The sequence below is a fragment of the Peromyscus eremicus genome, chromosome 11 (assembly GCF_949786415.1).
Source record: "Peromyscus eremicus chromosome 11, PerEre_H2_v1, whole genome shotgun sequence".
NCBI lineage: Eukaryota > Metazoa > Chordata > Mammalia > Rodentia > Cricetidae > Peromyscus > Peromyscus eremicus.
In genome coordinates this window covers 725357-750299 of record NC_081427.1, presented here as the reverse complement: position 1 = coordinate 750299, position 24943 = coordinate 725357, and the positions used below count along the sequence as shown (strand labels likewise).

The window sequence follows — 24943 nt, the reverse complement described above, 5'->3', positions numbered from 1 at the left end:
GTGGTTGTCTTGATTCCTGGGTACAGATGTCTGAGGCCCCCTCTACACCATCTCCACTCTAGGAATTTCCCTTAGAGAGTTGGCTTCCCCCGTCTCTTCAGTGAGTCACCCAGTTAGTCTCTTAGCCTTGGCTGGCGCTCTCTCTCTCTCTCTCTCTCTCTCTCTCTCTCTCTCTCTCTCTCTCTCTCAGCTGGTATTCTGTCCTCTGGTTCCTGTTTAGGCCAGCTGCCCCGGAAGGGTCCTTTTCTGTGGAGGCATCAGCTGTCAGGTCGTAGGTATACACAGGAGACAGGCTTTGGCTGATAAATGGGACATCGAGGGATCTAGAGTCACTGGCTGCTGGAGCTGCCCGCGACCCTTACATGTGTCATAAAGGCCACAGGATACAGATGTCAGAAAGTAGCGAGACCCAGTACCTCTTCCTAGGAGTCTGGCTGGCTTCCCTTGGTTTTGAGGTTCTTTGCTGTTTCTGCAATGGACTCTATACTAGTTTCATAAGTAATGTTGCCAGTGCAGGCACCAGTCACCTGGAAAGTGTGACAGAAGTGCATGCCTTCATGAGGACCTCCATGGTTGGTGGCACCCTTGACTGTTGTCCTTTTTTAATTGTTGCTGCCTTTTAAGCTGCAGGCTGTCCAAATCAGCAACTGCAACTCCACCGCTACCAGCAGCAGTTCGGCTGCAAGAGCCGCAGCCTGAGGGAATTCTGTTCCCTCAGGCACTGACTCTTTCAAAGCTATGAAGGGAACTTCATAACTCCCTCTAAAGAACTCAAGATTCAAAGGTTAAGGTAGAATTCTGCTCCTCAGAGAGGCTGAATAGCAAGTAGCTCCCCTCCCCTTCTTGCTCGTGCCCTCCGAAAAGCCCTCCTGTTTCTCCTCATCCCTACTTATAAACCCTTCTCCACCTGGCTCCTCCCTACTACTTCCTGTCAGCTGGTTGCTCATTCAGCCTCCTGACTGCAGGTGAATTTTATTTAATCAAACACATCTTTGAGTCATTAAACAAATGTTCCAGAGCATAAACAAAAGTAACACATCTTGAATATTATTCTACAACACTCTAAAGGAAGATGTCCTCAGTACCTTAGGCCCCCTCTTCTGTGTCCTAGGTCCTGTGGGTCTGTGGGCTCACAGGCTCTGGGGGCTTGCAGCAGATACGTGACAGCTGAGCCGAGCAGTCTTCACCTTTCTGTTGTTTCCATGAGCAAGGTTTACAGGGAGGAGAGGCGTGCACCCGTAGCTCACTTGTTCTAGTTTAGATTTTATGGCTGAAGATCCTTGTTTTAAGATCTTATTTGTCATGTTTCTTTTTGTTTGTTGTTTGTTTTTGTTGTTTGTTTTTGTTCTTGTTTTGTGAGATAGGGTTTCTCTATGTAGTTTGGCTGCCATTCTGTCTCCTCGTTCTGCATTTAGAGGGAGTGCATGGCTTTGTAATTCTCTAAATTTTGATGCACTTCATCTATGGAAGGTCTGGGCTCAAGCTTGCCCTGACTCCCTGGGAGCGCTTTCTGGTTGTTCTGTCATGGAGTAAGTGGTAGGCCATTGCTACCTGGGTGTGGAATGGACAGGCTTTTAAAAGTATTTCTGTAAGTGAGGGAAGCTGATCACTCTAATCCATAAGTGCGGAGGTTCATCAGAAATGAGTTTGTCTTCCTATTGTGGAAGAAAGGCTGGCTTTGTTGGAGAGTTAGCCTTGTGGTCTTGTGACCTGGCCACATCTTATCCACAGGTAGAGAGCGTCTGTCTTCCTGGCTTCTCCCAGCTGGTGGTGAGGCCTGTGTTCACATGCTTGGCTGGCAGCAGCTACCTGAGCTAGTGCCCATTCCTCACCATGCCATCCCTCTGCCTCCATGGCAGCTGCATACCCAGCTGTCCTGTGCCTAAGATGCTTCTAGTTGTTATGAACGTAGTCTGACCGAGAGAGATGCCACCTCAGGTGAGCCTTGGCGCTCAGCAGTTTTCAGCTCTGGTACGACTCAGAGCCCTTCAGTACAGATCTGCTGAAGGCCTGGCAGATCATGGCTGGTGATAGGAACATAGGATGGCGATAGTGAGGGGCTTGTCCTGTGTGTGGGCTCCGCTCTATCAGCAGCACTGTAGTCAGAGCCTGTGTGTGCGCAGAGGGGTTAGCTAGGCTGGGAAGGCCTGGTGACTCCTGAGCTGTGTGTGTGTGTGTGTGTGTGTGTGTGTGGTGCATTCATACATTACTTTGATAAGTGATAAAATGAAAAGTCGAGGTACAGAAGCCACACAGTGTGAGCCACCATAGTGTGAGCCAGGTTGAGGCTGTGTGTCCTGTCCACCCCAGTCTCCCCAGCCTTTGTTGTGTCCTTATATTTTTCCAGCTTTAGCAGCCTTGGCCATCCTGTACGGTCATCCCATTGAACAACAGGTTCTTTAAATGTCATCTAGTCTTCAGCCTTACAAGTTTCTTGCCACCTCATGAGTGCAGGGAACTAGTGCCACCCTCCCAGGAGTGTTGGTCAGGCTATGGGAGTGATGTTTCCTTAGGTGAGTGATGGTTGCTGTACGCGTGTATCTGGGCCAAGGGGTAGGTAAGTTTTTTGAGAACACCAGCCGTGACTGCTCAGAATGACATCATAGCTGCGCTTTGTGAAAGACCCAGGCAGGTGACTCCTAGACTCGGGCTATGGGTGCAGGCTGGAGGAATGGTTTCTGAATAGCTCTTGCCCTCTGTGTCCTTCCATATTGTCCCCCCTCTCCCCAGAGACTGGCAACTTGAGCTGAGCTCGAGGTGAGCAGCAGAGACTTTGTCAAGGTCATGAGCTTGAGTTGGCTCCATCTGAGCGTCTAAGGTAGAATCTGAAACCCGTCTCCTGACCCTCTGGAGGGCTGCTGGGTTTGAGTCACACCCTGGTCCTCTGTGTCCTCAGAGCTAGTGACACCAGTATTTGTATTTGCATTTGCATTTGCTGCTTTTTGTTTCAAAAGAGGTTCTTACTGTGTAGCCCTGGCTGGCCTGCAGCTTGCAATGTAGACCAGGCTGGCCTGTAACTCACAGAGCTTTTATCTGCCTCTGCCTCCTAAATGCTGGGATTAAGGCTACCACACCTGGCTTCTTTAACCCTGGTATTTTTAACTTATTTCTAGACATTAGAAAATTGTGAGAATACAAAGAAATCTCTCCTATGCTTGGCCTCTCTGCATGTAACATTATCCCAAGTTGAAATACTCTTTCTCTTTCTCTTCTCCTGAGTCTGTCTCTCACACACATATTTGTTCCTAAACTGAACTGTTTGAGAGTATGCAGAGTCTGTGAGGCCCTTTGGGGGGTATATATTCCCCGAAAATCACATTTTCTTTCAGAATCTCTATAGCAGTTACCAGGTGAGAGAATTAGCATTCGTATGACAAACATCTCATTTGAGTTTTACCAGGTCGTAGCCTTGTAATATCACCACAGAAAGCCTGCTATCCTGCCTCATTCTAGAATTTTCCTGTCTTGCCTCTGCCCTCTAGGCAGCAGGAACAGCAGGCTTGTGGGACCTACAGTCTGGCTAGTGGCATGGTAGGAATACCCCAGTGATGCGTAGGGTCAGGAGTGCTATTGTCCTTCTGTCCTTTACTGTGATGTGACAGCTGTGACCCACTAGGCTGTGTGCCCCCACTGCCTCCCAGCCACAGGCTCCAAAGGCAGTTCTTCTAGCCTGACCATTGGTCTGCACACGGTGGTGTGTTGCAGCCGGTCTCCATGGCTGCCCGTGTGTCTGTGCTCCAGTCGGTTGGTGCGTAGATGGCCTTAGACGTGGTCACAGGAGACTGTCCAGATGGTGCCTCTTGACATGTCACTGACATTTCCTGGCCACGTTTAGTCTCGACGTCCATCCCCCTGCCTTTGCCCTGCAGTTGATATCTCTCCTGAGATGGTCTAAGTGGAGAACGAGCATATGACCGAAGTATATTCTTCTCTCAGAAGAGCAATTTTTGTAAGTAGGAATCACATTTTCCCTGTTGAAGGGACCCTGCACTGACTGGGGAGGAGCCACTCTGGGGAAGGGGATACACATTGATTGAAATATGCCTGTCTCTGAGAATGACATCATGGGAGCTGTGGTTAGGGACCCTGTGCCCGGTGCCTTGACTGGTGTTATGCATTTCTATGGGAAGGGGGCCCATGTGGGAACAGAGTGACCTGGGGGAAGTTCCACCATCCCTCCATTATGCAGTCCTGTGCAGAGCAGTCCTGCAGGAGACCTGGTTCTCCTGGGCTTCCTAGCATTTCTTGCTACAAGTCCAGTGTTAGGAACTCCCTCAGGCTGCTAACCATTTCAGTGAGTCCATTACCTACCGTACATTTCCAGTTCTGCTCCTAGGGTGTATGGCCTGGCTTTGTGCCCTCTTTCTATATGGCAACCATACAGAGAAGTGTCTCAGTAGGAAGCTGTGGGACGGAGCTTTGGGAGTCATTCTGAAGATTTGAGCTACATTGTTCTGCTCTCTGCTGGCCAGGGTCTCTTAGACCTGGTGAGTTGCTGCCTTGCCATGATCCACCTCCCCTGTGTCCTTTGTATCTGCTACATGTAAGATTTGAAGCTGGTGAGACGAGGAGACCCCACAGTGGGGACAGCTGAGAGTACAGGCTCTCGCCTCCGGATGGAAGGGGACTGATTTGCACGATGCTGGTGTCTCTGTTTGGTGGCAGGTGTGGGTTTGATGGGTACCCAGGGAGGTTGTGCCTTGACTTACAAGCTTTCACTTGAGTGCAAGGCTCTGCATGGTTATGCAAGGGTGAACATGAGCATGTATGCATAGTGGATCTGCAGACCTCACTCTACCCCAGCTTCCTGGTCATCTAGTAAAGGACCAGCCATGTTTTCAGCTTCAGTCCATGGCATGGCATACAATCCTGTCCCCTCCTACTTGCTCTGAGGTCCTGATGTGAGAGGAACTTGAAGGGTGTGAAGTCACCACTAGGGAGAATAGACAGTGTGTACAGAACACACAGAGTATGCAGGGCTGATCTCTAGGTGGGGCTGTGCCTTGCTTACTTACATCCCTCTGTGTCCCCAGAGCTCCTGTCCCATCAGACGCTGCAGAGCAGCATAGTATGGCTGTGTTCTCAGCTGTCTGTACTGCCCCATGAATTCTCTGCAGAGGACTATCATCGTAGTTCTGTTCCTGCCTTACTGCAGTTCCTTCGTGATCTCTGGGGGAGGCTCAGGGCCATGAATTAGGATAGCTGGGGACACCAGGGGAACTTGTAGCATCTGGGTGAGTACTGATGAGGGGAATCTCTGATTGGAACAAAGCTGTGGGCCCTAACAAAGGTTTCTCCCTCTGCTTTGGTTTTGTGTATATAATCAAATGCCACATTTTCAGGGGCCTACTTAAATTCAGGGCAGGGCACTTTGTGTTCCTTTGTTCCCTGGGCCCTGATGACCTTGATTATTGGAGTTTGTGACTAGGGCCTGGGTCAGGTGTATCCTGAGACAGAAAGGGCCTAGTGAGCTTCGGGGAACTGCGTCAGACTCTTCTGTTCAGGTGCCACCCAGATTGGTGGTAAGCCATGGTCTGAACTAGCTAATAGGGTAGGAGGTGTGTGGGGGCGTGTCCGGAAGGCCAGCATAATCCATTGGGATTTGAGGAATTTGAAATTCAAAGCTCCTGTCTAAACAAAACAAAACAAACCTTGGTGTGTGTGTCCTCCCTCAAAGAGGGCTTTAGTCCTTAATGGGGCCAATCTGTTCGTGAAGTTCTTAGCTTTTAAGGTAGTTGTCCACAGAAATATCACACACATAGTTTGTGGAACCTGAAAGTGGGCATAATGTAACTTGCTGCTCTTCAACTGGAGGCTGTTCAGAGTTCTTTTTACCTAGTTCCTCCTTCCAAGTTGTCACCTTGGAAAAGTCCGAGGAAAGAATCTTTGCCCTGTTCCCAGTCATCTCAACACCACGACCTCAGGGAGAGGTCGCTCACCAGAGGTTGCCTTCCGGTTCCTTCCTTCCTCAAGGATGCTCCCTTTCTGCAGACTTCTGGCTGCAGTACCTTGGGGTCTCTGCTTATCCCTCAGTGGATGCCCTATAGTACTATGTCCTCTGTGGCTGAACAAATGTCTACATCCTTGGGCATCTGGAACATGAGATATCCAGGCCATGTGTCCAAGGCCTTGGTACTCTGTGTGGGAAGCAAAGCCCCCTAGGTGTGTTCTCCTCTCATCCCAGGGCCATAAGATTAAACTGGTTACTGGACTTGCCTGTCAAGGGCCTTGAATTGATTCTGGACATGTAGAGGAAGCAGAACTGAGGACCCTGCCTGATGAGGGTAGTTGTAGAAGGGCCTCCAAGGGCTAGGTACCAAGCTACAAACTTCCTGGTAGGGTACTAGTGTAGGCCACACTGTGGGGCCTAACCTTTGGCCTCACCCTGTCCCATCTCTCTCCCTGTTTGCCAAGGTTGTTCTTGATTTCTTCTGTCCCATCTTACCTTTTCCCTCCACTCGTTCCTACTCCCCAGACTCCCGAGGCTGCTTGTGGCAGCTGTGACTTCTCTGTATCGTTCCCACAAGATGTTTGAAGCCAGTTGAGCCATTGTCCCTGGACCATGAAGCCCTCCTCTGTGGGACCCTCCTCCCGTGAGGATCCACCTTCCCTGTTTGGTCTAGCTTGGCCTAGGTTTGTAAGTGACTACATACTGGGTACCCAAGCTGATCAGCCTTGTTCTGAGCTCCTGGAGGTATCAGTAAGGCCGTATCCCAGGATATATCTCCGTCCCATCTCATGTGTGGAAACTGAGGCAGAGAGGACTAGTCTAGGAACCTGGCAGCATGAGGCATGCCCCGTGTGCCAAAGGCTGTGGAGTCCCTTGGAGGCACATCTCTGCGAGGGCCTTCACATGGAAGGAATTAGAAAAGGGTCCCATTACTACTGACGTGGCCACTCCCTGGCTCATGGCCTTTATGGCATGGGACTGGCTGTGCTGAAGTGTTGGGGCTGGGGACCTGTGATTCAGGACAGGTGTCCTTCCCAGAATCATGTTGAGCTATTCAGGTGGCCCCTGGGAGTGGATAGGGTAGGCAACTTCAGAGTCAAAAGTTAGAAGCAAAGCAAGATGTGCCCAGGTATTGGCATCCTGCCACCTGAGGACACAGGAAGGCTCGTAGTGGGTGGTCTGAGAAGGCTGACTGTGTGGCCATGCTTGCCTCTTGGGCTGAGAATCCCAGCTGTCTTGTGGTCAGGGATCCTGACCAGCCACTGTTCTGTGCAGTTTGGGTGATACCTCTCCTATTCCACACTTAGTGGCATGTTGACCCTGGAAGCCAGTGTTCAGCCCTGGGCTTTCAGGTCCCACAACAGAAAGTGCAAGGAAACCTCTCGGTTTCCTTCTGAAATGGTGGGGTGCGCCGGGAGGGCCAGCAGGTGCTGCGCAGCAAAGGCACCAGCCCTACTAATGGGGATAGACTTTCAGCCCGCATGAGTAGGCAGTAGGACAAATGGGCTGATGCTTGATTTTACACTAAATTGCCTGTGTTGGGACACAGAGACACTTGGAGGACATGGACACATGGGCAGAAAGAAAGCTTGGATGAACGTGTTTAGCCAAGCCACAGGTGGGGACTGATGGCCATGGGAACAGGTTCCTGATGCCTGCCTCCCAGAGCTGCATGCTCGGCTCCTACCACTTCTTCCTGAGACTAACCTGACTGTCTTCCACAGGAGATGGAAACCCCAGGGAGAACAGCCCATTCATCAATAATGTGGAGGTGGAAAGAGAGAGCTACTTCGAGGGGAAGAACATGGCACTTTTTGAGGTAATTTTATTTTAGTTTCTACACAAAGAAGTGACTTTCATGTGGAACAGTAAAGGAGCAGTCGTCTCCTGAATCTTAGGCACAGGCAGCCTGGGCCCTGCTGGAGGTGCAGGATGCTTCTGCCTGAGATCCACTCAGCCAATTATCTATCCCTCATAATCGAGCTGCAACTTGGGCAGGTGCATTTCCTATAGTTCCTGAAGCCTTGGGGAGTCTCTCGGAGCCCCTGACTTCTGATTCCAGACCTGCTGGGCAGGTGTCTTGGGGTGCACAGATCTGGGGGCTTCATATATCTTGACTGTGGCTCTTGGGCCCCACATAGCCCTGGAACAGAGGTACCTGCTGGGCCAGTGACCTGCTGCCCTGGGATGTTGATGAACCTGGTTCCTACCTATCTGATGCTTTGTACCCATAGGAAGAGATGGACAGCAACCCCATGGTGTCGTCACTGCTGAACAAGCTGGCCAACTATACCAACCTGAGCCAGGGTGTGGTGGAGCATGAGGAAGATGAGGACAGCCGGAGGCGGGAGATCAAGGTACCCATGCAGCCCTCTATGTGGATAGCAGTCTTGGAACTTTCTAGTCGGAGAACACCCTTGCTGGGCTTTGATATCACACCTACTTTTTTCCTTCTTGAGGCTTGGCCATTCTTCATTTTTCTAGTACTGTGTCTCAATGGACACTGTGCTTCTGGGTGACCCTCAAACTTGGATGCGGAAGAAACAAGGTCCTAGAGGTGCTGTGCAGGCTGCCCTGCCCACTCTGAGCAGGCGTCTGTGGGGCCACATAGCTCCAGAGAGTAGAGGAGAGACACTGACCCCTGCCTGAGATCTGACGGAGCACTGACCTTCTGTTTCGTTTTATTTATTATTTGGTTGTGGTGTGTTTGTTGAGACAGTCTCACTCTGTAACCCAGCCTGGCCTGGAACTCACTATGTTGTCCAAAGTTGGCTTTGAACTCACAGTAGTCCTCCTATTGAGAGTTCAAGTGTGTGCTACTATGTGTGGCCTAAACCTTCACTAAAGACTTTGGTTTTTATTCTCCTTTTGTTCCACTTCGCGAAGGCCCCTGCTTTCTCCGGAGGGAGGAGTCCAATGCTAGGGAACACAGATGTGCTCCCATCACTGCCTCATGGACTACAGGCTCAACCCCAGGCCTTCCCTGTCCATCTGTCCATCTCTTTTGTCTGCTGAAATTTGTGTCTAAGGAGAACTTGGCCTACGCCAGGGAATAGACACTGGTCTGAATGCATCTTAGAACTGACCCTCAGCCTCAACTCTGCTCTACCAAGGCACTGCTCAAGTTGATCCCACAGTTTAGTTCTTCTTACCCAAGAGTGGGGCCCAGCAGGCTTGGCTGTCTTCCCCCCCACCCCACACACATAGGCCATCTAGGTTTGGGGAGATTGTACTCGGTATGCCTTAGTATATTTTACCCCAACCCAACATACGACAGTTCTCTGCTCAGTGTTTCCCTTGGGGGCAGGGCTTCTGGACTGGATTTCACTTGATGAAGTATTAGGCCCACAGCAGAGGTGCTTATCTTGGTTGGAAGTGAACAGCTGCCCTACTTAGGGATCTATTGGGTTGACAGGACAGGAGGAGTGGAGCCTGACCCTGGTGTCTCCTTTGATGTCACAGAAGCTTGTCCCCAGAGACAGGCATCACTTTCCTTTGAACTGTCTTCTGGACTATAAACGGGTTCCCTTCATCTGAACAAAGCTGAGAGTTCAGAGCAGGCCAGAGTAGAAGGATCTGGGACCCCCGGGCACTAGGATATGGGGACAGCTAGCTCCTGAGCCTGTGTCTCAGTGGCATCTGAAGCTAAGCCTTTGCGTGATCTGGCAGCCGCTTGTGCACCTTCAGGCTACCCAGCAATGGCCTGCCCACACGGATTGTTTCCTGCCATGCTTCTATTGGCTGTCGCTAATGTTCACTCACACTGTGGTCTTTAGTTCTTTAATTAAACTCTTTAATTTAACTGAAAAAAATCCAAAAGACAGATTAGAGAAAGCGCTCAGCAGGTAAGGGCGATTGCTACTCTTCCACAAGATCTGTGTTGGGCAACTCACAACCATCTATAACTCGATTTCCAAGGGATCCAATGCCCTTTTCTGCCCTCCATGGATACTTGCACTCATGTGCATATACCAACACATATATACATTCACATAACATAATTAAAGGTAAAAATAATCCTTAAAAAGTTCCAAAAGCATTTCTCCATCTGCCAGCTTGCAGAATTCAAACTCACAAAGACTGCTGTCCCCTAGAATGCATTGTCCAGACTTCAAAGGCAGGGAGGACATAAGGTCAAGACTTAGGTTTTCTTCTTATTATATCCCTCCCTTCAGTGTGAACCTTGCTGCCCACTGGCCTTGGGCTCAGGGCTAAAGTCTCCAGGTTTTCAGACCCAGAGCTTTCCACACGTTCTCTGTCTTCCTATGAGACTTCTGGTCTCCAGTTAGTGTAACTCAGGCTGCCCTGGCCTGGGTGGCTCTCTCAGTGGGAGGGCCCTGTGCAGGCCTGAGCTGCCATCCTGTCCTTTCAGGTGATGGTGGTCAGTTTGTTCTCCTTGGAGTCAGCTCTCTGGCTGGGTATAACCATTCAGTACCACTCTTCAGCTGCTGGGCTCTCCCTGCCTGGTCTCAGGCTGTGTGACACCCCATCAAACTTGTGTGTGAGCACTGCTCTGTGGCAGCCTTGTGATCATCATCCATAGGGAGTGTGCTCAAATCCGATCCTCCATGTTCATTCTGTGTTCACCTAAACTGAGATGCGCCTCCTTTGTGTTGGAGTCTGGCTTCTCAGCCATCGTGTCCCCAAATCTCTAGTCTGTTCCCTGTCATATTACACTGAAACTCTTGAACTTTACAAGCAGCCTCACCTGTGTCTAGCCCCCCTGGCCTCCTCTCTTCCATGCCTCAAGCTTCCAGGCGCCAAGGCTCAGGCCCCTAGCTTGCCTCACAGATACAGCAGGGATCCTATCTTGCTGTTCCAAACTTCCCACTCTGATTCTTCTCCCCAGTGGGAAAGCAGAGCCAGGAGGCTTGTCCCTTTGCTCTGCTGAGTATGGTTTTCCTCACCTCCAGCTCAATGCCCTAGACGACTGGGGGCCTCTATAGAACCGTGGAACCTCATCTTGTTTGGGACATGGGTTTTTGTCAGACATCTTTGCTATCCTTGTAGCTTCACTGTATGGTCACTGTGTTCCTCCCTGGTTCCTCTGCTCCTGTGACCTGCAAACAGAAACACGGTGTAGGGTTCCAGCCTGGGTTACTGGGTACAGGCTGTGAGCCTCCCTGGACACATCTTTCTCTGTTCCAGGCCCCGCGCATGGGCACCTTCATTGGAGTCTACCTGCCCTGCCTGCAGAACATCTTGGGTGTTATCCTTTTCCTGCGCCTGACCTGGATTGTGGGGGCAGCTGGCGTTCTGGAGTCCTTCCTCATCGTGTCCATGTGCTGTACCTGTGTGAGTGTCCTCAGCTAGTCCTGGGGCGGTGTCTGAGGAGCTGGTCCTGGGGGCCCTGAGAGACTCCTATTGGGAAATCCAGATCTGTGCTCTAGGTTCCTCTCTAGGAACTACTGAGGACTTGGGAAGGATGGGCTGGCCCGTCTACCTTGGCAAAGGCCAGGTTCCCACTAGTCTGAGGACCTTATTTAGTTGTATCTCTATAGGGGTAGCATTTCTACATCTGGGGACACCAGGGGCCGAAGGCTGAGTCGGGGTAGGTGCCTCTTACTAGGCTTACAAGACTACCCTGGAAGGATTATGGGCATTTTCAGGGCCCTGTTGTGGAGAAAGGGACACAGGTCTGTAACTTGTTCGAATCCAGGCCTGAGAGCAGTGAAATAAACTCAGAACTGACTCATCCCTGCCTCTAGCATGTCTCCTTATTTTAGTGACATTTTTTGTCGTGCCTGGTTTACCTTTTGTTGTTGCTCACAGCCCTATTTACCTTTCTCTGGTGAGAAGTTTAAATTTGTTTTAGTTACCCAAGTGTCCCCTGAAAGGACGAGTCCTTTCTGGAGGAAATTCAGATAATTTGGTTGAATGGGACCCTTTAACTCCTGCCACAGGCCACCTGACCACTTGTTCCCTGATAGCTCATACCCGTGTGTCTGTCCCAGGCTACCCACTGTCCTTTGACTGGTCATTCCTTGTGGCTACCTGTTCACCTGTCCCCTGACTGGTCAGTCTGTGGTGTCACTCCAGGCCACCAGCTCATGCTTCCCTAATCACTTCATGTGTCTGCCCTGTCATGGCCACCCAAGGGCACTTGCCTATACTTCCTGACTGGTCATTCCATGTGGCCACTCCAGGTCGGTCCTCTGGTTGCTCTGTGTGGGCACTTCCGTCTACTCAGTTCATTCATCACCCGAATGCCACTCTGTGGCTATTGACACTCCTGATACCCACAAATAAACTTTCTTGAGCAGAGAGTGTTTCCTGGAGATAAGGTGGATGCAAGATGAGGTCCCCTGTGCCCTGTTAGATGTACATCTAGATAAAGTATCCACCTTGTGCCTCATGGGTTAGTAGAGACATAATTGGGACTCCTTAGGGGTCAGGCACCTAGGTGAGGTTCGGCTTTCAGGGCTGTGCTGGGCAGGGTCTGAAGCCTGTGTTTTCTTTGACTTTTGGGAAAGGATTTGTGGGTTGGGTAGGAAAGGACTGAAAGCCAAGACACCTGTCTTTACTGGTCATTTAGCACCTCCTTTGAGGTCAAAAGCCTGCAACCTCAGGCTCAGCATGCTGGAGAATCTTGGGGCACACATTTCCTCAAAGAACTATCTTTCTTTGCAGACAATGCTGACTGCCATCTCCATGAGTGCCATCGCTACCAACGGTGTGGTCCCAGGTGAGGGTGCTGGCGCCTGTGCCTCTTGAGTTGGTTTATTGATGTTTTCACAGTACAGAGCTACATGTGTGTGGTTGCCGTTCCTACCCCAGGCTCATGGTGACAGTGACATTAATTGTTTGCTTCAGGATGGCACTGGGGTATTGTGCTGCCCATGGAGAGAAGAGAGTGGCCCTCTCCCCAGAGGTCCTGCTGTAGACACACCCTCTGCCTGTCCTCTGTCGTGAGGACAGAAACCACATCCTAGAGATGGACACAAAGCTCTATGGAGTGCAGGTTCTTCTGAAACTATGCACTCTTATAGCTAGTGGTGACATTCCCAAGCACTCCTGCTTTGCCCTCAGCATAAAAGAGTTGGCAGACCTGTGCCAGTGTCTCCCCTGTAACCGTCTAAAGGAACAGCAGGTTTTTCTGAAGGCAGATGAGGTACTGTGCCTGCCTGTATCAGACAGTTCTCATCACATCACAGCTGCACTGTGCCCATGGGCAGCGTAGACATGAACTCATTGCCCAAGGCTTCCTAGTGGTTCTGTTTTGAAGGAAGACTAAAGCTGCTTGTCCCTTCATGGGAATACCTTTTTTGCATGAATGCTCAATGTTCATAGTGAATGGCACTTCCTGACCCATGTTTTCCTTGGCTATCTTTACAGCGGGAGGCTCATACTACATGATCTCTCGTTCACTGGGGCCTGAGTTTGGAGGGGCTGTTGGCCTCTGCTTCTACCTGGGCACGACGTTTGCAGGTGCCATGTACATCCTGGGTACCATCGAGATCTTCCTGGTGAGTTCATCTGTGGAAGTCTTCCTTACACAGACACTTTGCCTGTGAGCCCATTTGTGCTCTTCCCTCTGACTGTTCTCTACCCTGCTGCTCTGGACATCTGGGCTTTCAAAGCTGCTATCTGAGGGTCTGGGTCCCTGACGGGTGAGACCTCATAGTCTAGGAGGCATGGGCTTGTATAACTCCTTGAGCAAGATTCTAGCTCTTGAAGGCAAAGCAGGCCTGCTCAGCACTGGTCCTTGTAGCCTGGCATTCGACTCCCTTTGCAGAAGGACTTCCTTCCTGCAGTCAAGTTGGGCTTGTGCTCAGTGTTGGTGGGCTTTGTAGAGTAAGCGTCTGTCTGTGGTCTATCCGCCCCCCACACCCACCACACCCCCCGTACAGTATGGTCAGCCTTGGAGACTATATCCTCTGTGAGCCTTGAAGATGAAGGTCCCAGGTTGGAACAAGGCAATGGCTGAACCTTGACCTATCTCACAGAACCCTGGGGAATTTACTCTCTGTACTAATTCTTTTCAGGTGCTATGATGAAATAACTATTACAAAAGCTACTTAAGGAAGGGTTTATCTTGGCTTTCAGTTTGAGGGTACTGTTCATCATGACCAGGAAATAACCAAGGGCAGAGCTCAAAGCAGCTGGTCACATTGTTTCAGCAGTCAGGAAGAAGACAGAGATGAATCCTGGTGTTCAGATAGCTTTTTCCTTTTCATACAGTTCAAAAATCCCAACCCAGGGAATGGTGCTACCCACTTTTAGGATGGGTCTTTCCACCTTTAATGAATTTAAGATAATATCTCACTGGTATAATCTAATATGGATTGCAGGTGTCCCCAGAGGTTTTTCTCCTAAGTCATCCTAGATCCTATCAATTGATAATAAATATTAACCTTTACTATATATGGAGTTGGCTCTTTTTTATTTGGTACCCAGGTATCCCAGAGCCTGCAGGGAAGACTTCCCATGCTAAGAAAGGCTTCCTGAGGGCAAATGTATATTCTAGTTTGGGGAGTCTGGGCTGAGACCTAGGATTCCATGTCCCCTATGGGTCTTGTGGGAGGCTCTGGATTTTCATGCCCATTCCTAGGGACTGGTTGGTCTCTAAGGTAGAGAGGCTTGAAGGACACACTAGCCACTTGGTGGTTCTCTGGAGAGTGTGCTCAGCAGTCAGCTGGCATTAGTAAAAACAGAGGAGCTGCTCTGGGTTCTGCTGAGGCTGTTGGCAGGAGTCCCTGGCCCCTTACCACAAAGGTTCTCCCCTGCCTGTGAGTAACCTGACCAAGGCAGGTTGGCCACTAAGATAGCACACAAAAGTTAGCTGGCAGCTTTCCTCTCTGAAGGTGCCAGTCTCCTGTTCTGCTGGTTACAGTCTGGCTCTGGCGGAACTGGACAGGGAATGGCTGCAGGCCTGGCAGCCCTGGGTCCATCTTGAACACAAGTGCTGCCAGTGGCCTCAGTTCTAACAGGCTTTCTTTGCCAGTGTCAGGGAAGAAGCCAATGTGAGGTCAAGACTGGGCAAGTTCCTGGGCAGGACCTTCTTCGTTGACCTGCCTTATTCCCACAGACCTACATCTCTCCAAGTGCAGCCATCTTCCAGGCAGAGACAACAGATGGTGAGGCGGCAGCACTCCTGAACAACATGCGTGTGTATGGCAGCTGTGCGCTGGCGCTCATGGCAGTTGTGGTCTTTGTTGGTGTCAAATATGTCAACAAGCTGGCACTGGTCTTCTTAGCCTGTGTCGTCCTTTCCATCCTGGCCATCTACGCTGGTGTCATCAAGACAGCTTTCGCCCCACCTGACATCCCGTGAGTCCCAGGCCATGGAGGGGGGGCCTTGATCTAGTGCTAGGATCATCTTGTGGAGCTCTTCCAGGGGCTGGGCCTGGGCCTCCTGGTTCTCTCTCCTTTCAGACCCTTGGTTCTTCTCTAGGGAAGAACATGGAGGTGTCCTTGATAGTCACTCATTCTGGGCTTCAGTGTGGTCTTGAGGAACTTTGGAGTATGGGGCGGTCACAGTGCCCATGCAGCTGGTTCTGTGTACATCTCTGAGGACAGGAGGCCGGTGAAGGTTGTCCATAGTTTAGGGTGACCAATGGCGCTATGGACAATGTATTAGTTATTTTTTTGGTTGCTGTGATAAAGTACCGTGATTAGAAACAACCCATGGAAGAAAGAGTTTATTTTGGTCTACGGTTCTAGAGGGACAAGAGTCATCCTGGCAGGGAGACATGGCAGCAAGACAGGAAGCTGAGAAATCACATCTTCAACCTCAAACATGAAGCAGAGAAGCAAACTGTGAACTCTTAGTCTGTCCCCAATAACAACTTCCTATAGCAAGGCCACGTGTCCCGAACCTCCCCAAACAGCGCCACCAACTGGGGACCAAGTGTTAAGTGTCTGAGCCTGTGAGAGACGTTCTCATTCAAATCACCACAGTCATATAGCCCAGCTTTTCCAATGTGGCGCATCCTTATTCCATGAGACCTGGCTTCCTCATCTTCATAGACACCCCTCAAATGGGCTGGCTCTTATTCTCCTGTGGAATTGAGGAAGTTAACCAAGTGGCCAGGGTCATAGCGAGTGAGTGAGCATGGGCCAAAGGGTGGTCTGGGCATGCTGGGACTGACCATGGTCCTTGACCATGGCAATATGGGAGCCCAAAGGGATGAAACCCCCAGAGCTATGGCTTTGCCATCTTTGTGGAGGATATGGCCACCTTCTTGCAGAATGGGTTGCCCCAGGTAGGAGGAGGACAGCCCTGACCAGTTGAGGGCTTGTATGTGAGATCAGTCCCCAAGCTGTTGGAATCTGGCTTGATGCTGGCTCCTGACATGTGGCCCTGCAGTAACAGGGATCTGGGACATTAGAGCTACTTGGGAGACATTGAGCCTCCCACTGAGTCGGCTGAGAAGAGTGTTGAAGCCAAACTCTGTCTTCTCCCTGCTCTAGGGTCTGTCTTCTTGGGAACCGCACATTGGCAAAGCGCAGCTTTGAGGCCTGTGCCAAAATGCAGGTTGTCAGCAATGGCACAGTGACCACTGCGCTCTGGCGCCTCTTCTGCAATGGCTCCAGCTTGAGTGCCACCTGTGATGAGTACTTTGTACAGAACAATGTCACTGAGATCCAGGGCATCCCTGGTGTGGCCAGTGGTGTCTTCCTGGGTAAGTGCTGGTGGGGAAGGCTATGGCCCCTGCCCTGGGTTGTTTGAGGCTACTCTTGGGCCCTGGTTCCTCTGGCTTAGCCAGGTCACTGGGGTCCTGCCCAGCCAAACCCTAGACTGGAATGACCTTCTTAGCTGCTGCAAATCAGCTGAGTGAAGCCAGGCATTCAGTCTTCGTTTGTTTGAGACAAACACTCACTGTACAGCCCAGCCTGGCCTGGAAATTGCTGTGTGGCCCTGATTGGCCTAGCACCCTGACGACAGGGATAGATTGGTACCGTCCTTGTCATCACCTTCACGTACTGGGATAACAAATGGGGGCGACTTCACCTTAGTGAGAAGGAACCGGTCGTAGGGAGCTGGACACGTGGTCCTAGTAGTCCACCCTGTGTGAGATTAGGGTTCTGTGTGCTCTCCAGTGGTGTGGTGTGATGTCAGTAGGCAGCCGAGGGCTGTGTCTGGGTGATGGGAGAGGAGCACATGGTCCCTCACTCACGGGTTCTCCTGGAGTCTCTGAGGTAAGCTCTTGGGAGGCAGCAAGAGCGTGTGGATGGAAGGCCACAGTCAGTGCAAGGTTGCACTGGGCCAGGCTGGAATGGAGTGGAGACGAGTGAAGGCTGAGGTTTTGGGAGAGCAGCTGCACTTGGTCCCCACGACTCGAGTGTCCTTGATTGAAATCAGAGCCGTGAAGAGCAGGAACCACCTGCAGTTGGGAGTGGTGGTGCCTGGCAGTCCCAACAGGTCTGCTAGTCCGGCCCGTTCTTACTGCAGATAACCTGTGGAGCACATATTCGGACAAGGGGGCATTTGTGGAAAAGAAGGGTGTGTCCTCAGTGCCTGTGTCTGAGGAGAGCAGGCCTGGAGGGTTGCCATACGTCCTCACAGACATCATGACCTACTTCACCATGCTGGTTGGCATCTACTTCCCCTCCGTAACAGGTGAGGCTCCCCGCCTCCCCGCCCCCCCCCCCCCCCCCCCCCCCGCGCCGCCTCTGTCTCTGCTTCCCTGTGTATTCCCCCACGACTGTCTTTCTTTGACTCTGTCTTTATGTCTCTCTGTTACTGTCTCTGTGTCGGTCTGTTTTCCGGTCTCTGTGTGTATGTCTGTCTGTCCTCAGAGAACGTCTTCCCAGCAGGCAGTAGTGGGTGGTATTGGCCTGTCCTTTCTGACCTACAGATGGCTCTTTCTGTGGGCAGCATCCTCTGTGTTTCCTGTCACTGACACTCCTGTCTGTCTGCAGGGATCATGGCAGGATCCAACCGCTCTGGGGACCTCAAAGATGCCCAAAAGTCCATCCCAACGGGGACCATTCTGGCCATTGTGACCACGTCATTCATTTGTATCCTTAAAGGGACCCTCACTCACACCCCCGTTGTCCCGTCTGTGGTGCCCTTTCCAGATTCAGGTCCTGACCACAGCCTGCCCTGCGTGTAGCTGTGCAGCCTGTGTGAGGTGTCATATTAAAACATGGCACCTGGATCCCTGTTCTCTTGGGATTGTATTTGACACATGTCCCTTTAAAAACCCAAGTGAGGACGAAGGGTTATAGTTCAGTGGTAGAGTGCCTGTCTAGCATGCACAAAGCCCTGGCTTCAAAGGTCCAGTCATAGCAAAGGAAAAAGGAATACACTACACCATTGGAATGGTCTGTTACTCTAGTGCTACACAGCCTTGGTTGGGTGTAGTGTGGTATGTGGCATAAACACTGACCACAGTTGCTTTTGTGAAACTGACATTCCAGGATCCCTGTGTACTCCCAGCAGGGTGGTTGGGTCACCAGCCAAGCAGTTTTTGAGTACCCTGTGGCTGCATTCTCTTAGCTAGACATGTTTGAGGACAGTACCCAGAGGACTGTGGGACAGGGTATGGGGATGTCTTACCACTAGACGATCCTGGGTACAGGGTTGGTTCAGGCCCGTGGGGTGGGACCCACTGGCCAGCATGCATGTACCTGGAGCTTGCCCTAGGACTGTCCACTCCTTGACTTCAGCTCAGATCTTTCCTGCATAGTGCTGTTTGGGGCCTGCATCGAAGGTGTGGTCTTGCGAGATAAGTATGTTGTTGTTTTTTTACTGCATGAACTGACTGTAATTGATATTGTCTTTCCTGAGAGAGACTTCAGCTTTGAGATTAAATTATCCCTGGGCTTCACAGTTGTATATGAGCTAAAAGCTCTTACCAGTCACACTGCCTTTTTCCTGACTAAAGCATTGATGTGTTACTCCTTGAGCCTGGCGCCTAAAGACTGGTCAGAGAAAAGTTGAGGCCTGATGAAGCTGGAGATGGGGAGTAGACACAGGAGAAAAGGGGAGAGATGGGACCCAGAGACCCAGCACTGCTGCTGAGTCAGTGGAATGACCCTTCCATTGTGGACCCTTCCTTCTTAGGGAACAAGTTTGTCAGAATCTCAGGGTTTCGGTGGGGGAGGTCTTATAAACTGTATGGTGAAGAAATATAGTACCACCAGATCTAGATATGACCTCTACAGAAATGGCAGTGACTAGCACCACCTTGGTATAAGCCAGGGCTTCCTGTCCCTGAGAGGATTCCAAGAGAACAATTTCACACCACCAAAGCCCCTTCCTAGGGAAGCTGCCAGGCTGGTTGGGTCCTCCTAGAGGGTTGGGCCTCTGTTATGGGTTCTTTACCTTCCTTCTTCTGAGCCCAGAGGTTCACACTCAAATAGAGGACAGAGATATTTTTTTTTTCTGTCTTCAGATCACTTTTTGGAAGCTCTACTGACCACCTTCCCTGCTCATCTATAGGTTTGGGGAGGCCCTGCAAGGGAACCTGGTCATTGGCATGCTGGCCTGGCCATCCCCCTGGGTCATCGTCATTGGCTCCTTCTTCTCCACCTGTGGTGCTGGCCTTCAGAGCCTGACTGGGGCACCCCGCCTGCTGCAGGCCATCGCCCGTGATGGCATCATTCCCTTCCTGCAGGTAAGCTGTCCACTCAAGCTGCAGCAGAGACTGTGGACTGCCCTGAGAAGAGGCCTTGGAAGGTCAAGTATGGGTGTGTAGGGTCCCCAAGAGTCTGTCCTACAGGGCTGGACCTGTAGAACGCAGATAGAGGACATTTGTCCTGCTTTTGGACTCTATACTGGTTATCTCTTGCACTGGCTGCTGGGCTGAGGGCACAGTCCCAGGGCATAGGCTGCCTAGTGCTATAAAGCCTTTTTCCAGTGGGCCATATTTGTCCGTGTGACCTATTGAGGCTATGCCAAGGATGGTCCCACTGATCTTGACCAGGGACTTGGTATCCCTGGGCCTGGCATCTGTAGCTGGGACTGAAGTTCCTGGAGTCACCCTAGAGGTGTAGGATGTAATGAGAGCCCTGGGATTAAGGCATCGAAGAATCACAGCCCAGTGGCTTAAACCAAAAGAAGTTGTTTTCTGAACATTCTGGAGACTGGAGGTCCAGTGAGGCTACTGACCACACAAAAGTGATCTGAAGATAGAAAGAATATAAACAAACAAACATGGAAGTCTAGGTGTGGAAAAGCTGACCCCTGAGCCTGTCTGTGTCTATTTAGTTTTCTTTGGGGCCTGGCTTCATACAGCATGGTGACATGTGACTAAAGCTAGGTTTTGCTTGTAAGTCTTGAAGACTTCAGATGACACTACCTCATGGATGTTCCACTCACCCATGGTTAGGTTTTTCTTGCCCCAGCCCACTCATCTCTCTCCGTACTGCAGGTATTTGGCCATGGAAAGGCCAACGGGGAGCCCACATGGGCTCTGCTGCTCACGGCCCTCATCTGTGAGACGGGTATCCTCATTGCCTCGCTGGACGCCGTGGCCCCCATCCTGTCCATGTGAGTAGCCTTCAAGGACATCAGGGTGGGGGGGTGTGAGGATTTGGCTACTGTTTCTTCCTATTTGAACACAGGGTAAGGGATAAACATACAGGGCAGGCACAGAAGGCCAGGTAGTTGTACTGTGGGCACACAGCTCTTGGGCCAGCCGAGGCCAGTGTGGTTTTACAGATAGCTGCTATGGTATGGGCAATGGCTACTTTTGTGGTATTTGGTCAGGGACAATGGGGATGTGACTTGTTCCTCAGCTGCTGTATGGAGGCCCATAGAGGAGGCACCATGGTGTGGACAGGGAGGGTCTTCCTAGAAGGTGGTGAGCAGTGTGTGGTGAGGCAGCGGCAGAATATTATAGTGCTACTCTGGGTGGGCAGCAGCCTTACTGGACCTTCTGCTCCAGGTTCTTCCTCATGTGCTACATGTTCGTGAATCTGGCCTGTGCTGTGCAGACCCTGCTGCGCACACCCAACTGGCGTCCGCGTTTCAAGTTCTACCACTGGTAAGGCCTTCTGTGTGGATGCCCTGAGGGACCCACAAGCCTGAACACATGTAATCTGTTCTGGAGACTCCCTGTTGCTGGGCTTAAAACTGTTTTTGTGGCAGGAGCCCCAGTGAATTCCATGAGGTCATGGTCCTGTCCTGACCTCTGAGCTTTAAGGAAGGTCTGACTTGTACTTGCACTCCTGGGTACACATGTAATTCTTGTGTCATCCTGGTCAAGTAGAGATGTAAAGATCCATGGGCTGCAAGTCTTCTTTAAGGTCCTTTTCCAGCACAGTGCTAGGGTTTGACGGAGCCCATCCTGTGTTCTGCACTGGCTGCGGGTCTTGTGTATCTCAGGAGGTAAACAGGCACCTGCTGCCCTCAAGTTGCCACTTTGCTGCGCCACAGCCGAGTCCCTGGAAGGCATTTCATATTTCAGGGATGACTGAGTGACAGGGTCAGGGGCTGATGTGCTGTTAAAGGAAGATTTTCATGATGGGGAAAGTGCTGTTTGTGAGGCAGTCTTCCAGGTGCCGGTTGGGGGCTGTATGGGCCTGGTCTGAGCTTCATGTCCACTAGGACCCTCTCCTTCCTTGGGATGAGTCTGTGCCTTGCCCTGATGTTCATCTGCTCCTGGTACTACGCCCTCTTCGCCATGCTCATCGCCGGCTGCATCTACAAGTACATTGAATACCGCGGGTGAGTGGCAGCCCCTCAGATAGCTGTGACTTTACCACACTCCTCGTGCTTACACAGAACCAGGGCAGTGACTTGACCTGGGCCCTGCCTGGGGTATGAATCTGGGTGCTGTTTGAGGTCTCATGGAGGTTAGACACCCTGTGAGGTCTGGGTGTACTGTGTCATCCCCCAGCCCCAGCCAGGCTGACTTGCTCAGGCATATGCTGATTTCCTGCCCAGGAGCTATTGTGCAAATAGCTGGGCAGGTTTTTTGTTTTGCTTTGTTTTCTGTTTTTAGTTTCAGGTGTGTTCTAATTTATCAATGGATACATCTATGGCTGCATGTAGCAACTGTGACTGTTACAGCCTGTTTAAGGAATTTTGTACTCTGTTAACAACAGCACTGATATGGGAAGCCCATTGTAAAATAACATGTACACACATGCACACACCCCAGACAAGGGTGGCATGTTTCAGGAGCTACATTACATTTCAGAGTTACCCCCACAAAGTTACCTTTGTCCTTCCCTGACTGTCCTGTCCCCGCCCTGGGCCTGGAGACCAGTCTAGTTCAGGGTTTCCAAGTCATGGTCTTACCCTCATTCTTCCCTCTCCCTGGTGGTCAGTCCCACAAAGCAGGATGTCCATTTTACACAGTAGTCCCTGCTTGTCTTGGGAAGTCCCTTCATGTCTCAGGTTTACAGAAACTGTGAATGCCTCAGCTAGGCGAACATTCTTAGAGTGCTGCTGGGACAAGGTGGCCTTCCTCTGCACCCACACAGGGCTGAGAAGGAGTGGGGTGACGGCATCAGGGGCCTGTCACTGAATGCTGCCCGCTATGCCCTACTGCGTGTGGAACATGGGCCCCCACATACCAAGAACTGGAGGTGAGTACGTCCTACAGCCACAGCGCCAAGACGGCAGGATAGAGCAAAGACCCTATCCTGCTTACCGGTTAGTGCTGTCTCAGGAGCTTTAGCTTTGCCCCCCTGGGGAGGGATCTGACAGGGAATCACTGCCTAAGAATAGGAGAATAGCCAGAGACGGGACCTGAACATGCAACAAGCCACCAGCAGTATGGATCTGAGGTATACTGCTGTAAGAGAATTTCCTCTGCCCTAGGGCCCAACAGAGCTGGGACGCCTGAAGCTGCATTCGCAGGGCCTGCACCTGTCCCTCCTGCTCACCCTGTCATCTCACTGTCTTTCCCACCCCACCTGTTCTTCCTGTGCTGTCTGTCTGCTTCCCTTTCCCATCTCTGTCCCATCTGGCTTGATGAGCACTGGAGCCCTGGCTGTGTGTCGCCATCGTAACGCCTGCCCCTGCCCATCCTACCACAGGCCCCAGGTGTTGGTGATGCTGAACCTGGACTCTGAGCAGTGTGTGAAGCACCCCCGCCTGCTGTCCTTCACCTCGCAGCTGAAGGCTGGCAAGGGCCTGACCATCGTGGGTTCCGTGCTGGAGGGCACCTACTTAGACAAGCATGTGGAGGCCCAGAGGGCTGAAGAGGTGGGCAGGTGGAGTGGCGAGTGAATGAGGTCAAGGTTCCACCCCCCTAGGAAGGGCTGACCTGTGTCCTGCATCTTGAGGTTTAGGAGCACAATTTGTACATGTTTCCATCAAGGTGGCTGAGTCTGGAATGGTCAGAAGTAAGACTTGAAGTGAGATGTGTGTTCTCCTGAGACAGAGAGGAGAGTGACAGTGGCACTCAGCATGCTGTAGGACTCAGGCACTGAGGCCCCTGTGCCTAGGCCTGGCACTCTCTTCCTGGTGCCCAGCATAGCTCCCCGTGCACCAGCTCCTTCTAGTGTGTAGAGATGGTGGGTAATGAGGCTGTGTGCTGCCAGATGTCCTGATGCTGTGAGTGAGGGGTGAGTAACCCAAACCTGCTCCTACAGCACACTGATGCCACCTCTGATGCCTGCTGCCTGCAGTTTGTCGGCCACGTAACTCCCGGGTTCCTACACACGCTTTTTTAGCTCTCTATTTTCAGACTCGTGACAAGAAATCTTGCGCCTAATCTTCAGTCCCCTCATGTCTACCTCCAGCCTCTGCTGTCCCCACAAGGCCAGGGTCTTGTCACCTCCACCTTCCCTTTGCTGTGACACCCTCTTCTGTCATCTGACTAGAACCCTTTCTGATTGTCCACCTCCAGTGTGTCCAGTTTCCCAAATTGTCAGAAACAATTTTTACTCCCCTCTCCATTACCCAGGGCTCTGTCATGGCTGCCATGTCTAGATGTCACCCTCTTCTCTGGAGGGGGTGATCAGCCAGCTTTTTCTCTTATGGCCATCCATGTCTGGTCTCTCTTGTGCATCCGTGCTTCCTGCTGTCTGTGTGTCTGGAAGCTGCAGCCTAATTTCTGAGTCCGGACCATGCCAAGTGGTAACACAGCTTAGAGGAGTGATTGTGGGCATGGGCGGGAATGGCTGTTGATGAACCTGGTCTGGAGCAACAATCCTGTGGCCTTTGCAATGATGGCATCACTTGCCGGGGCAGCCTCTCAGGCCTCTCTGAGATTCAGCAGGTTCAAAGAGGACAGGAAAACCATGGATCCTTCTCTTGCCCCTCCACAGAGACCAGCAGTTGTCCATCAGCGTGTGGCTCCTTGGATCTAAATATTGGCTGCTGTTGACTGTAAACCCATGAATTGAAGCATCCTAGCTATTGTCCTTAAGGACGGACCGTGTTTTGTCTTGTCTGCTGGTATCTGACCTGCAGCTGGTCTGAGAGGCATTCTCTTATGGGGGAAGGAAGTAGCTGTCTTGGAGGTGCTCTTACTTTTATCCTGTGATAATTCTTGGGCACAAAGATTCCATGTCTGCTTTAAGCACTGCCATGCACATGTCCTTTCCAGGTGGCTCCTCCCACACTTTGGAGGAGATCCCTGGAGGTAAGACCACCCCTTGGGCAGCTTATAAGGGTGTTTGTGCATGGACTCCTGTTACCTGGGCTCACTGGCAATGGCTGCTGAGGATCCTCTGACCCCACTTTCAGTCTCCATTCTGATAAGACATAAGAAGCACCTTTAGCTTCCTCACTAATGTCTAACAGTCTGATTCTTTTATTTCTGTAGTGCTGGGGTGAGGGTGGGGAACCCAGGCCTCATACGTGCTAGACAAGTGCTCAGCCACTGAGCCACACCTAAACCCTGGTTGGATGATTTTAGTCTCTAAGTACTTTTAGGCAGGTTATGAGGAGAGGCTTTAGCTTTGGAATTAGTCATTTCTATTGATCAGAAAAGCAAGAAGGAGCTGCCCAAGGGTCCGTCTGTCCTTCATGCCAGTGTCTGGGACTTGTCTCACTTTTCTGATGGAGCTCTGTCCTCCAGACTGTTGATGATAGTATAAAAATAAGGACAGTTTGGGAAAGCCTTTTTAAATGATCAAAGCTTG

At 51.2% G+C, this 24943-nt stretch overlaps 1 protein-coding gene across 2 annotated transcripts in view; it reads left to right on the top strand.

The window, feature by feature from the left end:
* The window catches only part of Slc12a7 (solute carrier family 12 member 7), a 78491-nt gene that overhangs the window by 39540 nt on the left and 14008 nt on the right, over nucleotides 1–24943 (top strand). For both annotated transcript variants that reach the window (XM_059276090.1, XM_059276091.1), the window contains exons 2-17: nucleotides 7675–7769; nucleotides 8185–8307; nucleotides 11099–11245; nucleotides 12581–12635; nucleotides 13286–13416; nucleotides 14979–15220; nucleotides 16364–16575; nucleotides 17346–17513; nucleotides 17816–17914; nucleotides 18571–18628; nucleotides 19341–19515; nucleotides 20272–20390; nucleotides 20788–20886; nucleotides 21450–21569; nucleotides 22331–22435; nucleotides 22889–23057. In XM_059276090.1, coding sequence (XP_059132073.1) covers nucleotides 7675–7769; nucleotides 8185–8307; nucleotides 11099–11245; nucleotides 12581–12635; nucleotides 13286–13416; nucleotides 14979–15220; nucleotides 16364–16575; nucleotides 17346–17513; nucleotides 17816–17914; nucleotides 18571–18628; nucleotides 19341–19515; nucleotides 20272–20390; nucleotides 20788–20886; nucleotides 21450–21569; nucleotides 22331–22435; nucleotides 22889–23057 — 2117 coding nt within the window. The remainder of the gene's footprint in view (nucleotides 1–7674; nucleotides 7770–8184; nucleotides 8308–11098; nucleotides 11246–12580; nucleotides 12636–13285; nucleotides 13417–14978; nucleotides 15221–16363; nucleotides 16576–17345; nucleotides 17514–17815; nucleotides 17915–18570; nucleotides 18629–19340; nucleotides 19516–20271; nucleotides 20391–20787; nucleotides 20887–21449; nucleotides 21570–22330; nucleotides 22436–22888; nucleotides 23058–24943) is intronic.